At 41.0% G+C, this 16,611-nt stretch overlaps 1 protein-coding gene across 2 annotated transcripts in view; it reads left to right on the top strand.

The window, feature by feature from the left end:
* The window catches only part of UBE3A (ubiquitin protein ligase E3A), a 274,247-nt gene that overhangs the window by 169,481 nt on the left and 88,155 nt on the right, over positions 1-16,611 (top strand). For both annotated transcript variants that reach the window (XM_053707716.1, XM_053707717.1), the window contains exon 5: positions 15,273-15,417. In XM_053707716.1, the coding sequence (XP_053563691.1) occupies positions 15,273-15,417 (145 nt within the window). The remainder of the gene's footprint in view (positions 1-15,272; positions 15,418-16,611) is intronic.

Below are 16,611 nucleotides of genomic sequence, written 5' to 3'. Positions count from 1 at the left end.
TGCAAAACTGGGGAATGGGTTAGAAAGGGATTATCTTTCTTTTTAAACAAACATACTTTCTGGTGTTGACTGTCCCTTTAAGAAAAGAAAATGATCAAAGCCGATTCAAGTCCCAAACTTAGGCTGCTCCCTGTATAAGTAAGTCCCACAAACGCTTTGAAATTCAAACATCTGAAAAACAGAGCAAACAGGTGCCACATAATGTGAACCATTACAGTAGACCACAATATGTAGGTAAAGGAAACAAGTTTACTCACAAGTATATTGCACCACCAGGTGCTGTAGTAGCAGTCAGGGACCTCACAGCCTCCCTGCTGGCTGTATCTCCGCTATACAGGAAACAAGATCTGTCTCCCCGAATCCTTCCATACTCTACAGAGGGTAATGGCACATAGGGCATTATATATTTGTTCCATAGAGAAGTTTAATATATTATATATTGGCTCCTTAGAGAAGTTTAATATATTATAAATTGGCTCCTTAGAGAAGTTTAATATATTATATATTGGCTCCTTAGAGAAGTTTAATATATTATAAATCGGCTCCTTAGAGAAGTTTAATATATTATAAATCGGCTCCTTAGAGAAGTTTAATATATTATAAATCGGCTCCTTAGAGAAGTTTAATATATTATATATTGGCTCCTTAGAGAAGTTTAATATATTATATATTGGCTCCTTGGAGAAGTTTAATATATTATAAATCGGCTCCTTAGAGAAGTTTAATATATTATATATTGGCTCCTTAGAGAAGTTTAATATATTATAAATCGGCACCTTAGAGAAGTTTAATATATTATATATTGGCTCCTTAGAGAAGTTTAATATATTATATATTGGCTCCTTAGAGAAGTTTAATATATTATATATTGGCTCCTTAGAGAAGTTTAATATATTATATATTGGCTCCTTAGAGAAGTTTAATATATTATAAATCGGCTCCTTAGAGAAGTTTAATATATTATATATTGGCTCCTTAGAGAAGTTTAATATATTATATATTGGCTCCTTAGAGAAGTTTAATATATTATATATTGGCTCCTTAGAGAAGTTTAATATATTATAAATCAGCTCCTTAGAGAAGTTTAATATATTATAAATCAGCTCCTTAGAGAAGTTTAATATATTATATATTGGCTCCTTAGAGAAGTTTAATATATTATATATTGGCTCCTTAGAGAAGTTTAATATATTATATATTGGCTCCTTAGAGAAGTTTAATATATTATATATTGGCTCCTTAGAGAAGTTTAATATATTATATATTGGCTCCTTAGAGAAGTTTAATATATTATATATTGGCTCCTTAGAGAAGTTTAATATATTATAAATCGGCTCCTTAGAGAAGTTTAATATATTATAAATCGGCTCCTTAGAGAAGTTTAATATATTATAAATCGGCTCCTTAGAGAAGTTTAATATATTATATTTCTCTTGTAAGGTGTATCCAGTCCACGGGTTCATCCATTACTTGTGGGATATTCTCCTTCCCAACAGGAAGTTGCAAGAGGACACCCACAGCAGAGCTGTCTATATAGCTCCTCCCCTAACCCCCACCTCCAGTCATTCTCTTGCAACTCTCGACAAGATAGGAAGTATCAAGAGATATGTGTTGACTTAGTGTAGTTTTACCTTCAATCAAGAGTTTGTTATTTCTTCTGTTATGTGTGATCAGTCCACGGGTCATCATTACTTCTGGGATATAACTCCTCCCCAACAGGAAATGCAAGAGGATTCACCCAGCAGAGCTGCACATAGCTCCTCCCCTCTACGTCAGTCCCAGTCATTCTCTTGCACCCAACGACTAGATAGGATGTGTGAGAGGACTATGGTGATTATACTTAGTTTTTATGACTTCAATCAAAAGTTTGTTATTTTACAATAGCACCGGAGCGTGTTATTACTTCTCTGGCAGAGTTTGAGGAAGAATCTACCAGAGTTTTTTTACTATGATTTTAACCGGAGTAGTTAAGATCATATTGCTGTTCTCGGCCATCTGAGGGAGGTAAAAGCTTCAGATCAGGGGACAGCGGGCAGATGAATCTGCATTGAGGTATGTAGCAGTTTTTATTTTCTGAATGGAATTGATGAGAAAATCCTGCCATACCGTTATAATGACATGTATGTATACACTTCAGTATTCTGGGGATGGTATTTCACCGGAACTACTCTGTTAAAAGTCACTAATCCTTTTAATAAGTATTTATCATGTTAAACGTTTTTGCTGGAATGTAGAATCGTTTACATTTCTGAGGTACTGAGTGAATAAATATTTGGGCATTATTTTCCACTTGGCAGTTGTTTGGTTTTAATTGGGACAGTTTCGTTTCTCTTCACTGCTGTGTGTGAGGGAGGGGCCGTTTTTGGCGCTCTTTGCTACGCATCAAAAATTTCCAGTCAGTTACTCTTATATTTCCTGCATGATCCGGTTCATCTCCGACAGATCTCAGGGGTCTTCAAACTTCTTTAGAGGGAGGTAGATTCTCTCAGCAGAGCTGTGAGAATTTTATATGACTGTGAATAAAAACGTTGCTCTGTAATTTTTATGTAAAAATTTAATTATTTTTATTTTACTATGGGAACAAACCTTTGCTAAAAGTTGTGTTGTTTAAAGTTTGATGCTATAACTGTTTTGTCAGTTCATTATTTCAACTGTCATTTAATCGTTTAGTACTTCTTTGAGGCACAGTACGTTTTTGCTAAAAAAGATTATAACCAAGTTGCAAGTTTATTGCTAGTGTGTTAAACATGTCTGACTCAGAGGAAGATATCTGTGTCATTTGTTCCAATGCCAAGGTGGAGCCCAATAGAAATTTATGTACTAACTGTATTGATGCTACTTTAAATAAAAGTCAATCTGTTCAATTTGAACAAATTTCACCAAACAGCGAGGGGAGAGTTATGCCGTCTAACTCGCCTCACGCGGCAGTACCTGCATCTCCCGCCCGGGAGGTGCGTGATATTATGGCGCCTTGTACATCTGGGCGGCCATTACAGATAACATTACAAGATATGGCTACTGTTATGACTGAAGTTTTGTCTAAATTACCAGAACTAAGAGGCAAGCGTGATCACTCTGGGGTGAGAACAGAGTGCGCTGACAATACTAGGGCCATGTCTGATACTGCGTCACAGCTTGCAGAGCATGAGGACGGAGAGCTTCATTCTGTGGGTGACGGTTCTGATCCAAACAGATTGGATTCAGATATTTCAAATTTTAAATTTAAATTGGAGAACCTCCGTGTATTACTAGGGGAGGTTTTAGCAGCTCTCAATGATTGTAACACCGTTGCAATACCAGAGAAACTGTGTAGGTTGGATAAATACTTTGCGGTACCGGCGAGTACTGACGTTTTTCCCATACCTAAGAGACTAACTGAAATTGTTACTAAGGAGTGGGATAGACCCGGTGTGCCGTTCTCACCCCCTCCAATATTTAGAAAGATGTTTCCAATAGACGCCACCACTCGGGACTTATGGCAAACGGTCCCTAAGGTGGAGGGAGCAGTTTCTACTTTAGCTAAGCGTACCACTATCCCGGTGGAGGATAGCTGTGCTTTTTCAGATCCAATGGATAAAAAATTAGAGGGTTACCTTAAGAAAATGTTTGTTCAACAAGGTTTTATATTGCAACCCCTTGCATGTATCGCGCCGATTACGGCTGCGGCAGCATTTTGGATTGATTCTCTGGAAGAGAACCTTAGTTCATCTACGCTAGACGACATTACGGACAGGCTTAGAGTCCTTAAACTAGCTAATTCATTCATTTCGGAGGCCGTAGTACATTTAACCAAACTTACGGCTAAGAACTCAGGATTCGCCATCCAGGCACGTAGGGCGCTGTGGCTAAAATCCTGGTCAGCTGATGTTACTTCTAAGTCCAAATTACTTAATATACCTTTCAAGGGGCAGTCTTTATTTGGGCCCGGTTTGAAAGAAATTATCGCTGACATTACAGGAGGTAAGGGCCACGCCCTACCTCAAGACAAAGCCAAAGCTAAGGCTAGACAGTCTAATTTTCGTCCCTTTCGGAATTTCAAAACAGGAGCAGCATCAACCTCCACTGCACCAAAACAGGAGGGAGCTGTTGCTCGTTACAGGCAAGGCTGGAAGCCTAACCAGTCCTGGAACAAGGGCAAACAGGCCAGGAAACCTGCTGCTGCCCCAAAGACAGCATGAACCGAGAGCCCCCGATCCGGGACCGGATCTAGTGGGGGGCAGACTCTCTCTCTTCGCCCAGGCCTGGGCAAGAGATGTTCAGGATCCCTGGGCGCTAGAGATCATATCTCAGGGATACCTTCTAGACTTCAAATTATCTCCCCCAAGAGGGAGATTTCATCTGTCAAGGTTGTCAACAAACCAGATAAAGAAAGAAGCGTTTCTACGCTGTGTACAAGATCTGTTATTAATGGGAGTGATCCATCCGGTTCCGCGGTCGGAACAAGGACAAGGGTTCTACTCAAACCTGTTTGTGGTTCCCAAAAAAGAGGGAACTTTCAGGCCAATCTTAGATTTAAAGATTCTAAACAAATTCCTAAGAGTTCCATCGTTCAAAATGGAAACTATTCGGACAATCTTACCCATGATCCAAAAGGGTCAGTACATGACCACAGTGGATTTAAAAGATGCTTACCTTCACATACCGATTCACAAAGATCATCACCGGTATCTACGGTTTGCCTTCCTAGACAGGCACTACCAGTTTGTAGCTCTTCCATTCGGATTGGCTACGGCTCCAAGAATCTTCACAAAGGTTCTGGGTGCCCTTCTGGCGGTACTAAGACCGCGAGGGATTTCGGTAGCTCCGTACCTAGACGACATTCTAATACAAGCTTCAAGCTTTCAAACTGCCAAGTCTCATACAGAGTTAGTTCTGGCATTTCTAAGGTCGCATGGATGGAAAGTGAACGAAAAGAAGAGTTCTCTTTTTCCTCTCACAAGAGTTCCATTCTTGGGGACTCTTATAGATTCTGTAGAAATGAAGATTTACCTGACAGAAGACAGGTTAACAAAGCTTCAAAATGCATGCCGTGTCCTTCATTCCATTCAACACCCGTCAGTAGCTCAATGCATGGAGGTGATCGGCTTAATGGTAGCGGCAATGGACATAGTACCTTTTGCACGCCTACACCTCAGACCGCTGCAATTGTGCATGCTAAGTCAGTGGAATGGGGATTACTCAGATTTGTCCCCTACTCTGAATCTGAATCAAGAGACCAGAAATTCTCTTCTATGGTGGCTTTATCGGCCACACCTGTCCAGGGGGATGCCATTCAGCAGGCCAGACTGGACAATTGTAACAACAGACGCCAGCCTACTAGGTTGGGGCGCTGTCTGGAATTCTCTGAAGGCTCAGGGATTATGGAATCAGGAGGAGAGTCTCCTTCCAATAAACATTCTGGAATTGAGAGCAGTTCTCAATGCCCTTCTGGCTTGGCCCCAATTAACAACTCGGGGGTTCATCAGGTTTCAGTCGGACAACATCACGACTGTAGCTTACATCAACCATCAGGGAGGGACAAGAAGCTCCCTAGCAATGATGGAAGTATCAAAGATAATTCGCTGGGCAGAGTCTCACTCTTGCCACCTGTCAGCAATCCACATCCCGGGAGTGGAGAACTGGGAGGCGGATTTCTTGAGTCGCCAGACTTTTCATCCGGGGGAGTGGGAACTTCATCCGGAGGTCTTTGCCCAAATACTTCGACGTTGGGGCAAACCAGAGATAGATCTCATGGCGTCTCGCCAGAACGCCAAACTTCCTCACTACGGGTCCAGATCCAGGGATCCGGGAGCGGTTCTGATAGATGCTTTGACAGCACCTTGGAACTTCGGGATGGCTTATGTGTTTCCACCCTTCCCGCTGCTTCCTCGATTGATTGCCAAAATCAAACAGGAGAGAGCATCAGTGATTCTAATAGCGCCTGCATGGCCACGCAGGACTTGGTATGCAGATCTAGTGGACATGTCATCCTGTCCGCCTTGGTCTCTACCTCTAAGACAGGACCTTCTGATACAGGGTCCATTCAAACATCAAAATCTAACTTCTCTGAAGCTGACTGCTTGGAAATTGAACGCTTGATTTTATCAAAACGTGGTTTTTCTGAGTCGGTTATTGATACCCTGATACAGGCTAGGAAGCCTGTTACCAGAAAGATTTACCATAAAATATGGCGTAAATACCTATACTGGTGCGAATCCAAACGTTACTCCTGGAGTAAGGTTAGGATCCCTAGGATATTGTCCTTTCTACAAGAAGGTTTAGAAAAGGGCTTATCAGCTAGTTCATTAAAGGGACAGATTTCAGCTCTGTCCATCTTGTTACACAGGCGTCTGTCAGAAAATCCAGACGTCCAGGCTTTTTGTCAGGCTTTAGCTAGGATCAAGCCTGTGTTTAAAGCTGTTGCTCCGCCATGGAGTTTAAACTTAGTTCTTAACGTTTTACAGGGTGTTCCGTTTGAACCCCTTCATTCCATTGATATAAAATTGTTATCTTGGAAAGTTCTGTTTTTAATGGCTATTTCCTCGGCTCGAAGAGTCTCTGAGTTATCAGCATTACATTGTGATTCTCCTTATCTGATTTTTCACTCAGACAAGGTAGTTCTGCGTACTAAACCTGGGTTCTTACCTAAGGTAGTCACTAACAGGAATATCAATCAAGAGATTGTTGTTCCATCCTTGTGTCCAAATCCTTCTTCAAAGAAGGAACGTCTTCTACACAATCTGGATGTAGTTCGTGCCCTCAAGTTCTACTTGCAGGCAACTAAAGATTTTCGCCAAACTTCTTCCCTGTTTGTCGTTTATTCTGGACAGAGGAGAGGTCAAAAAGCTTCTGCTACCTCTCTCTCTTTTTGGCTTCGTAGCATAATACGTTTAGCCTATGAGACTGCTGGACAGCAGCCTCCTGAAAGAATTACAGCTCACTCCACTAGAGCTGTGGCTTCCACTTGGGCCTTTAAGAATGAGGCCTCTGTTGAACAGATTTGCAAGGCTGCAACTTGGTCTTCGCTTCATACTTTTTCCAAATTTTACAAATTTGACACTTTTGCTTCTTCGGAGGCTATTTTTGGGAGAAAGGTTCTTCAGGCAGTGGTTCCTTCTGTATAATGAGCCTGCCTATCCCTCCCGTCATCCGTGTACTTTTGCTTTGGTATTGGTATCCCAGAAGTAATGATGACCCGTGGACTGATCACACATAACAGAAGAAAACATAATTTATGCTTACCTGATAAATTCCTTTCTTCTGTTGTGTGATCAGTCCACGGCCCGCCCTGTTTTTAAGGCAGGTAAATATCTTTTAAATTATACTCCAGTCACCACTTCACCCTTGGTTACTCCTTTCTCGTTGATTCTTGGTCGAATGACTGGGACTGACGTAGAGGGGAGGAGCTATGTGCAGCTCTGCTGGGTGAATCCTCTTGCATTTCCTGTTGGGGAGGAGTTATATCCCAGAAGTAATGATGACCCGTGGACTGATCACACAACAGAAGAAAGGAATTTATCAGGTAAGCATAAATTATGTTTTTTAAACGGTACCGGCGTTGTACTGTTTTACTCTCAGGCAGAAATTAGAAGAAGAATTCTGCCTGGAGGTTTGATGATCTTAGCGGTTTGTAACTAAGGTCCATTGCTGTTCTCACACATAACTGAAGAGTATGGGAAAACTTCAGTTGGGGGAACGGTCTGCAGATTACCTGCTTTGAGGTATGTTCAGTATTTTTATTTCTAGAGAGATGAATAAGTTCTAGAAAATGCTGACAGAGCCTTGTGTATTTGAGGTAAGCCTGATGCAGTGATTTAACAACGACTGGGATCATGCTTACAAAACAGGGTAATACTCATATTAATACTCATATTACTTAGTGACAAAACGTTTACATGATTTCATAAATAGGATATTTTTTCTCTGAGGGAGATAAGTCTTTATTTGGGGCCTAGTTTCCACATGGCTAGTCAGATACTCCTAGGAGTATTTTCTTAAGGCCCCTCTGACATCCAGTACATGGTGGGAGGGGCCTATTTTAGCGCTCTTGATGCGCAGTTTTAATTCAGACTGAGACATCCAGCTTCCCTAGAGGAGTCCTCTGGCATCTGAGGACCATTACAAAGGGTTTATTTCTGAGGGCAGGTAGGAGCCTCAGCAGAGCTGTGGCAAGGTGCTCAACTGTCTTTTAAAAAATTTTTTAACGTTTTTAAATCCGGTTTTGGGCCTAAGGGGTTAGTCATCCATTTGCAAGTGGGTGCAATGTTGCTTTAGTCCCTTACACACACTGTAAAAATGTCAAAGACTTTACTATATTTTTACACTGTTTTGCAGTTTAAGTGCTAGTTTTTTTCTCTTAAAGGCACAGTAACGTTTTTGTTTAATTGCTGTTTCACCTTTATTAAAGTGTTTTCCAAGCTTGCTTGTCTCATTACTAGTCTGTTAAACATGTCTGACATAGAGGAAACTCCTTGTTCAATATGTTTGGAAGCCATTGTGGAACCCCCTCTTAGACCAAATGTACTGAAATTTCTATAAACTATAAAGACCATATTATGGCGCTTAAAGATTTATCTCCAGGGGATTCTCTGACTGAAAAAAGGGAGATTATGCCATCTAGCTCTCCCCATGTGTCAGAACCTATAACTCCCGCTCAAGTGACGCCATGTACATCTAGCGCGTCTAATTCTTTTACCTTACGGGACATGGCGGCAGTTATGAATGCTACCCTCTCAGAGGTATTGTCCAAACTGCCAGGGTTACAAGGAAAGCGAGACAGCTCTGGGGCTAGAACTAATACAGAGCTTTCTGACGCTTTAATGCCTGTGTCCAATATACCCTCACAATACTCAGAAGCAGAGGCAGGTGAGCTTCTATCTTTGGGTGACATTTCATACTCGGGGAAGGCGTTGCTTCAGTCTGATTCTGAAATGACAGCGTTTAAATTTAAGCTTGAACACCTCCGCTTATTGCTTAGGGAGGTTTTAGCGACTCTGGATGACTGTGACCCCATTGTGGTTCCAGAGAAATTGTGTAAAATGGACAAATACTTTGCAGTGCCTGTTTACACTGATGTTTTTTTCAGTCTCTAAGAGGTTTTCGGAAATTATTACTAAGGAATGGGATAGACCATGTGTGCCGTTCTCTCCCCCTCCTGCTTTCAAAAAGATGTTTCCCATAGATGCCACCAAACGGGACTCATGGCAGAAGGTCCATAAGGTGGACGGAGCAGTCTCTACCCTAGCTAAGTGTACAACTATCCCCGTCGAGGACATTTGTGCTTTCCTAGATCCTATGGATAAAAAATTGGAGGGTCTCCTTAAGAAAATATTTATACATCAAGGTTTTATTCTCCAGCCTCTTTCATGCATTGCCCCAGTTACTGCTGCAGCGGCTTTTTGGTTCGAGTCTCTTGAGGAGGCTCTACAGGTGGAGACCCCGTTAGACGATATTCTAGACAGGATTAAAGCTCTTAAATTAGCTAATTCCTTTATTTCTGACACTGTTTTTCATTTAACCAAGCTAACGGTTAAGAATTCAGGTTTTGCCATTTTGGCGCGTAGGGCGCTATGGCTTAAGTCCTGGTCAGCAGACGTTACTTCAAAGTCTAAGCTTCTTAACATCCCCTTCAAGGGACAGACCCTATTCGGGCCTGGTCTGAAGGAGATCATTTCTGATATTACTGGAGGAAAAGGTCACGCCCTTCCTCAGGATAGGTCCAATAAGTTAAGGATCAAACAGAATAATTTTCATTCCTTTCGAAACTTCAAGAGTGGCACAGCTTCAGTTTCCTCTAATGCAAAACAAGAGGGAAATTTCGCCCAGTCCAAACCAGTCTGGAGACCTAACCAGGCTTGGAACAAGGGGAAGCAGGCCAAGAAACCTGCGGCTGCCTGTAAGACAGCATGAAGGAGTAGCCCCCGATCCGGGACCGGATCTAGTCGGGGACAGACTTTCTCTCTTCGCCCAGGCTTGGGCAAGAGACGTCTAGGATCCCTGGGCACTAGAGATTGTTTCCCAGGGATATCTTCTGGAATTCAAAGGTTCATCTCCAAAGGGGAGATTTCATCTCTCACAACTTTCTGCAAACCAGATAAAGAGAGAGGCATTCTTACGTTGCGTTCAAGACCTACTGGTTATGGGAGTGATACACCCAGTTCCAAGGGAGGAACAGGGGCTGGGTTTCTATCCAAACCTGTTCATAGTTCCCAAAAAAGAGGGAACTTTCAGACCTATCTTGGATCTCAAGATCCTAAACAAATTTCTCAGGGTCCCATCCTTCAAGATGGAGACAATCCGAACCATCCTCCCTATGATCCAGGAGGGTCAATATATGACTACCGTGGACTTAAAGGATGCTTATCTCCACATTCCGATTCACAGAGATCATCATCAGTTCCTCAGGTTCGCCTTCCTAGACAGGCATTACCAGTTTGTGGCTCTTCCCTTCGGGTTAGCCACGGCACCAAGAATCTTTACGAAGGTTCTAGGGTCCCTTCTGGCGGTTCTAAGGCCGCGGGGCATAGCGGTAGCCCCTTACCTAGACGACATTCTGATTCAGGCGTCGACTTTTCAAATCGCCAAGTCCCATACGGACATTGTTCTGGCCTTTCTGAGGTCTCACGGGTGGAAAGTGAACACAGAAAAGAGTTCTCTCTCTCCTCTTACAAGAATTTCCTTCCTAGGAACTCTGATAGATTCAGTAGAAATTAACATTTTTCTGACAGAAGTCAGGATATCAAAGCTTCTAACTTCCTGCAGTGGTCTTCATTCCACTTCTCGGCCGTCAGTGGCTCAGTGTATGGAAATGATCGGCCTAATGGTAGCAGCAATGGACATATTTCCGTTTGCCCGCCTACATCTCAGACCACTGCAACTTTGCATGCTCAACCAGTGGAATGGGGACTACACAGATTTGTCTCCTCTGTTAAATCTGGATCAAGAGACCATGGATTCTCTTCTCTGGTGGTTATCTCGGGTCCATCTGTCCAGGGGAATGAGTTTCCGCAGGCCAGAGTGGACTATAGTGACGACAGATGCCAGCCTTCTGGGCTGGGGCGCAATCTGGAACTCCCTGAAGGCTCAGGGTTCGTGGACTCAGGAGGAAGCCCTCCTTCCGATAAACATTCTGGAACTAAGAGCGATATTCAATGCTCTTCAGGCTTGGCCTCAACTAGCTGTGGCCAAGTTCATCAGATTTCAGTCGGACAATATCACGACTGTAGCCTATATCAACCATCAGGGGGGGAACAAGGAGTCCCCTGGCCATGATGGAGGTTTCCAAGATAATTCTATGGGCAGAGGTTCACTGGAGTAGAGAACTGGGAGGCGGATTTTCTAAGTCGGCAGACTTTTCATCCGAAGGAGTGGGAGCTCCATACGGAGGTATTTGCCCAGCTGATTCAACTATGGAGCAAACCAGAACTGTTTCTGATGGCGTCTCGTCAGAACGCCAAGCTTCCTTGTTACGGGTCCAGGTCAAGGGATCCGCAGGCAGCGCTGATAGATGCTCTAGCAGTGCCCTGGTCCTTCAGCCTGGCTTATGTGTTTCCACCGTTTGCTCTCCTCCCTCGTCTGATTGCCAAGATCAAGCAGGAGAGAGCTTCGGTGATTTTGATAGCGCTTGCGTGACCACGCAGTACTTGGTATGCAAATCTGGTGGACATGTCATCCTCTCCACCGTGGACTCTGCCGCTGAGCCCGGACCTTCTACTCCAAGGTCCATTCAAACATCCAAATCTAATTTCTCTGTGTCTGACTGCTTGGAGATTGAACGCTTGATTTTATCAAAGCGTGGTTTCTCCGAGTCGGTCATTGATACCTTGATTCAGGCTCGAAAGCCTGTCACCAGGAAAATCTATCGTAAGATATGGTGTAAATATCTTCATTGGTGTGAATCCAAGGGTTACTCGTGGAGTAAGGTCAGGATTCCTAGGATACTATCTTTTCTCCAAGAAGGATTGGAAAAGGGGTTATCGGCTAGTTCCTTAAAGGGACAGATTTCTGCTCTGTCTATTCTTTTGCACAAGCGCCTGGCTGATGTTCCAGACGTTCAGGTGTTTTGTCAGGCTTTGGTTAGAATCAGGCCTGTGTTTAAACCTGTTGCTCCGCCATGGAGTTTAAATTTAGTTCTTAAAGTTCTTCAAAGGGTTCCGTTTGAACCCTTGCATTCCATAGATATCAAGCTTTTATCTTGGAAAGTTCTGTTTTTAGTAGCTATCTCTTCGGCTCAAAGAGTTTCAGCGTTATCTGCCTTGCAGTGTGATTCCCCTTATCTAATCTTCCATGCAGATAAGGTAGTTTTGCGTACCAAACCTGGTTTTCTTCCTAAGGTAGTATCTAATAGAAATATCAATCAAGAAATTGTTGTTCCGTCACTGTGTCCTAATCCTTCTTCAAAGAAGGAACGTCTGTTACACAATCTTGACGTGGTTCGTGCTTTAAAATTTTATTTGCAAGCTACTAAGGATTTTCGTCAAACATCTGCATTGTTTGTTGTCTACTCTGGAAAGAGGAGAGGCCAAAAGGCTTCGGCAACTTCTCTTTCTTTTTGGCTGAGAAGCATAATACGTTTAGCTTATGAGACTTCTGGCCAGCAGCCTCCTCAAAGAATTACAGCTCATTCTACTAGAGCGGTAGCTTCCACATGGGCTTTTAAACATGAGGCCTCTGTTGAACAGATTTGTAAGGCGGCGACTTGGTCTTCGCTTCATACTTTTTCTAAATTCTACAAATTTGATACTTTTGCTTCCTCGGAGGCTATTTTTGGGAGAAAGGTCTTACAGGCAGTGGTGCCTTCTGTTTAAGTACCTGCCTTGTCCCTCCCTTCATCCGTGTCCTAAAGCTTTGGTATTGGTATCCCACAAGTAATGGATGAACCCGTGGACTGGATACACCTTACAAGAGAAAACAAAATTTATGCTTACCTGATAAATTTCTTTCTCTTGTGGTGTATCCAGTCCACGGCCCGCCCTGTCACTTTAAGGCAGGTGTTTTTATTTTTTAAACTACAGTCACCACTGCACCCTATAGTTTCTCCTTTTTCTTACTTGTCTTCGGTCAAATGACTGGAGGTGGGGTTTAGGGGAGGAGCAATATAGACTGCTCTGCTGTGGGTGTCCTCTTGCAACTTTCTGTTGGGAAGGAGAATATCCCACAAGTAATGGATGAACCCGTGGACTGGATACACCACAAGAGAGAGAAATTTATCAGGTAAGCATAAATTTTGTTATTGGCTCCTTAGAGAAGCTTAATATATTATATATTGGCTCCTTAGAGAAGTTTAATATATTATATATTGGCTCCTTAGAGAAGTTTAATATATTATATATTGGCTCCTTAGAGAAGTTTAATATATTATATATTGGCTCCTTAGAGAAGTTTAATATATTATAAATCGGCTTCTTAGAGAAGTTTAATATATTATAAATCGGCTCCTTAGAGAAGTTTAATATAATATAAATCGGCTCCTTAGAGAAGTTTAATATATTATAAATCGGCTCCTTAGAGAAGTTTAATATATTATATATTGGCTCCTTAGAGAAGTTTAATATATTATATATTGGCTCCTTAGAGAAGTTTAATATATTATATATTGGCTCCTTAGAGAAGTTTAATATATTATAAATGGGCTCCTTAGAGAAGTTTAATATATTATAAATCGGCTCCTTAGAGAAGTTTAATATATTGTAAATTGGCTCCGTAGAGAAGTTTAATATATTATAAATCGTCTCCTTAGAGAAGTATAATATATTATAAATCGGCTCCTTAGAGAACTCTTGAGAGGTTTTTCTATTCGGCCATCACCCTCTGTGGAGTTTGGAAGGATTGGGAGACACGGATCTTGTTTCCTGTATAGCAGAGATATAGCCAGCAGGAGGGAGGCTGAGATATCCCTACCTGCTCCTACAGCACTTTGTGGTGTGAGTAAACCTATTTCCTTTACCTACATATTGTTGTGTACTGTACTTGTTCACACTATGTGGTGCCAGTTTGCTCTGTTTTTCAGACATCTGAATAATCGTAAATAGAAAATTATCTTTAGATAGATTTTACCTCAAAAAGCATTTTATTAAAAAAAAATCCAATTTAAATCGAAAAAAATCTGATTTAAAGGGATAGAAAGCTAAAAAATTAAATGTGCATTACAATTTGAAATAGCCACATTTTTACATTATACTTTAATTAGCAATAATGATAAAAGCCATTACTGTTTTTCAGTGGCACATGCACATGTCCTGTGAAGATCCGTGCACCAATATTTAAACACAGCGTTTTAACCCCAGAGAGTCAGCAGTGGCTTATATGACCAGGAATTGTGTTTGAGTACCGATGCACAAGCCCTCACAGGACATGCTGCAGAAAAACAGTAAGAACTTTTACTAGATGCAATTTTGCTGAAGAAAGTATAATACAAAATTGTTTATATTTCAAATCTTAATGCGCCCATCTACATTTCATTTTATATTTTTTTATCCCTTTAAATATATATATATATATATATATATATATATATATATATATTTAATCTATGATTTTTATCCACACTGTCCTCTTGGTATCCTTTGTTGAAGAGTAAGCCTAGGTAGGTAGGCTTATAGCCGGTCAGGGGTGTGCACATCTTTAGCACTCTATGGCAGCAATTCTTGAAGCTTTGTATAACATTGCTATAAATATTGTTGCAATCACTGCTGTTATAGAGTGCTAAAGATACATACATGCTCCTGGGTTTTTGTGAGCCTACCTAGGTTTACTCTTAAACAAAGGATACCAAGATAGCAACGCAAATTTGATAATAGGAGTAAATTGGAAAGTTGTGCAAAATTGCATACTCTTTCTAGACCATTTGATTAGAAGTTTAATTTTTACTTAAATAGTAAAAAAACTTTGTAATAAACGTTTATTATTTATTTTGTCCCCATTTCCTCTAATTCATGTCTGAAAATTGTGGATTTTTCAAGCCTAACCTTGCCACAGATCTCTCTGTAAAGTGGAGTTTCTTATCATTTCGGCAGTAGCCAAACAAGCTCTTTTTTCTCTGGACACAGGTCTGGATTGGCTCCTACAAATAAGAAAATTGGTGGGTGAAGCTTGACCATTAATAAATAACTGCAGCAAATAAGATATTTCAGACTGAAACAGAAAAGTGTTATGATTATAATATGTTTACTTAAGCGCATTGCTAGTAACATTACTTTACATTTAGAGTCGCTGAAAGTACTAAGTATTGTAATGGATATAATATAAATACTCTCTGTTGATAGTACCTTCTTTTGGACATGTTTCTTTTACAGCTAGAGATGATTGCCATGGAAAATCCTGCAGATCTAAAGAAACAGTTGTATGTGGAATTTGAAGGAGAACAAGGGGTAGATGAAGGAGGTGTTTCGAAAGAGTTTTTCCAGCTGGTTGTGGAGGAAATCTTTAACCCAGATATTGGTAAGTTAGTGTATACACACTTGTGTTGTGCTTTGTAGTAATGTGTACTGGTTGCATAAGCATACAAAACATAGATACACAAATGGTAGAAGTCAATAGAGGATGTAAAATCAGGTACAAATGTGTATTTCTGAATTATAATAGAATGATCTCCACTAGTCAAATTCATTTCTTTCCTTTTATAAACAAGAATGTTCTTAGAACTAATCTGAAAAGGCTGAACACATCTAGTTCTATTTGTACTGTTCGGGTATAATAGGATGACATTCTGCTTTTCCTTAATTGTTTATTTGGCACAGATGAAGGAAGATCATTTGATGCTTCTTTGTTAAAGTGACATGAAAACTTTCTAATTTACTTCTATAATCAAATTTGCGTTCTCATGTTATTCTTTGTTGAAGAGATATCTAGAAAGGTATGGCACACTTATCTGGAGCACTAAATGACAGGAAATGGTGCTGCCATCTAGTGCTATTGCTAATGTATAACATTGTTGCAAAACTGCTGCCTTATAGTGCTGCAGATATGTGCACGCTCCTGAATTTACCATCCTGCTTTTCTCTTGTAAGGTGTATCCAGTCCACGGATCATCCATTACTTGTGGGATATTCTCATTCCCAACAGGAAGTTGCAAGAGGACACCCACAGCAGAGCTGTTATATAGCTCCTCCCCTAACTGCCATACCCAGTCATTCTCTTGCAACTCTCAACACGCATGGAGGTAGTAAGAGAGAGTGTTGAAATATAGTTAGTTTTTTATCTTCAATCAAACGTTTGTTATTTTAAATGGTACCGGAGTTGTACTATTTTATCCCAGGCAGTAAATAGAAGAAGAATCTGCCTGAGTTTTCTATGATCTTAGCAGGTTGTAACTAAGATCCATTGCTGTTCTCACATATGTCTGAGGAGAGAGGTAACTTCAGCGGGAGAATGGCGTGCAGGTTACTCTGCTATGAGGTATGTGCAGTTACAATTTTTTCTAGAAATGGAAGATGCTAGAAAATGCTGCTGATACCGGATTAATGTAAGTTAAGCCTGAATACAGTGATTTAATAGCGACTGGTATCATGCTAACTCTCAGGGGTAATACCCTTATAAAATTGCAATATAAAACGTTTGCTGGCATGTTTAATCGTTTTTATATATGCTTTGGTGATAAAATTTTATTGGTGCCTAGTTTTTTCCACATGGCTG

The sequence above is a fragment of the Bombina bombina genome, chromosome 3 (genome assembly GCF_027579735.1).
Source record: "Bombina bombina isolate aBomBom1 chromosome 3, aBomBom1.pri, whole genome shotgun sequence".
NCBI classification, from domain to species: Eukaryota; Metazoa; Chordata; class Amphibia; order Anura; family Bombinatoridae; genus Bombina; species Bombina bombina.
Note: the sequence above shows the minus strand (reverse complement) of the source record. Positions and strands in the feature narration are given on the sequence as shown.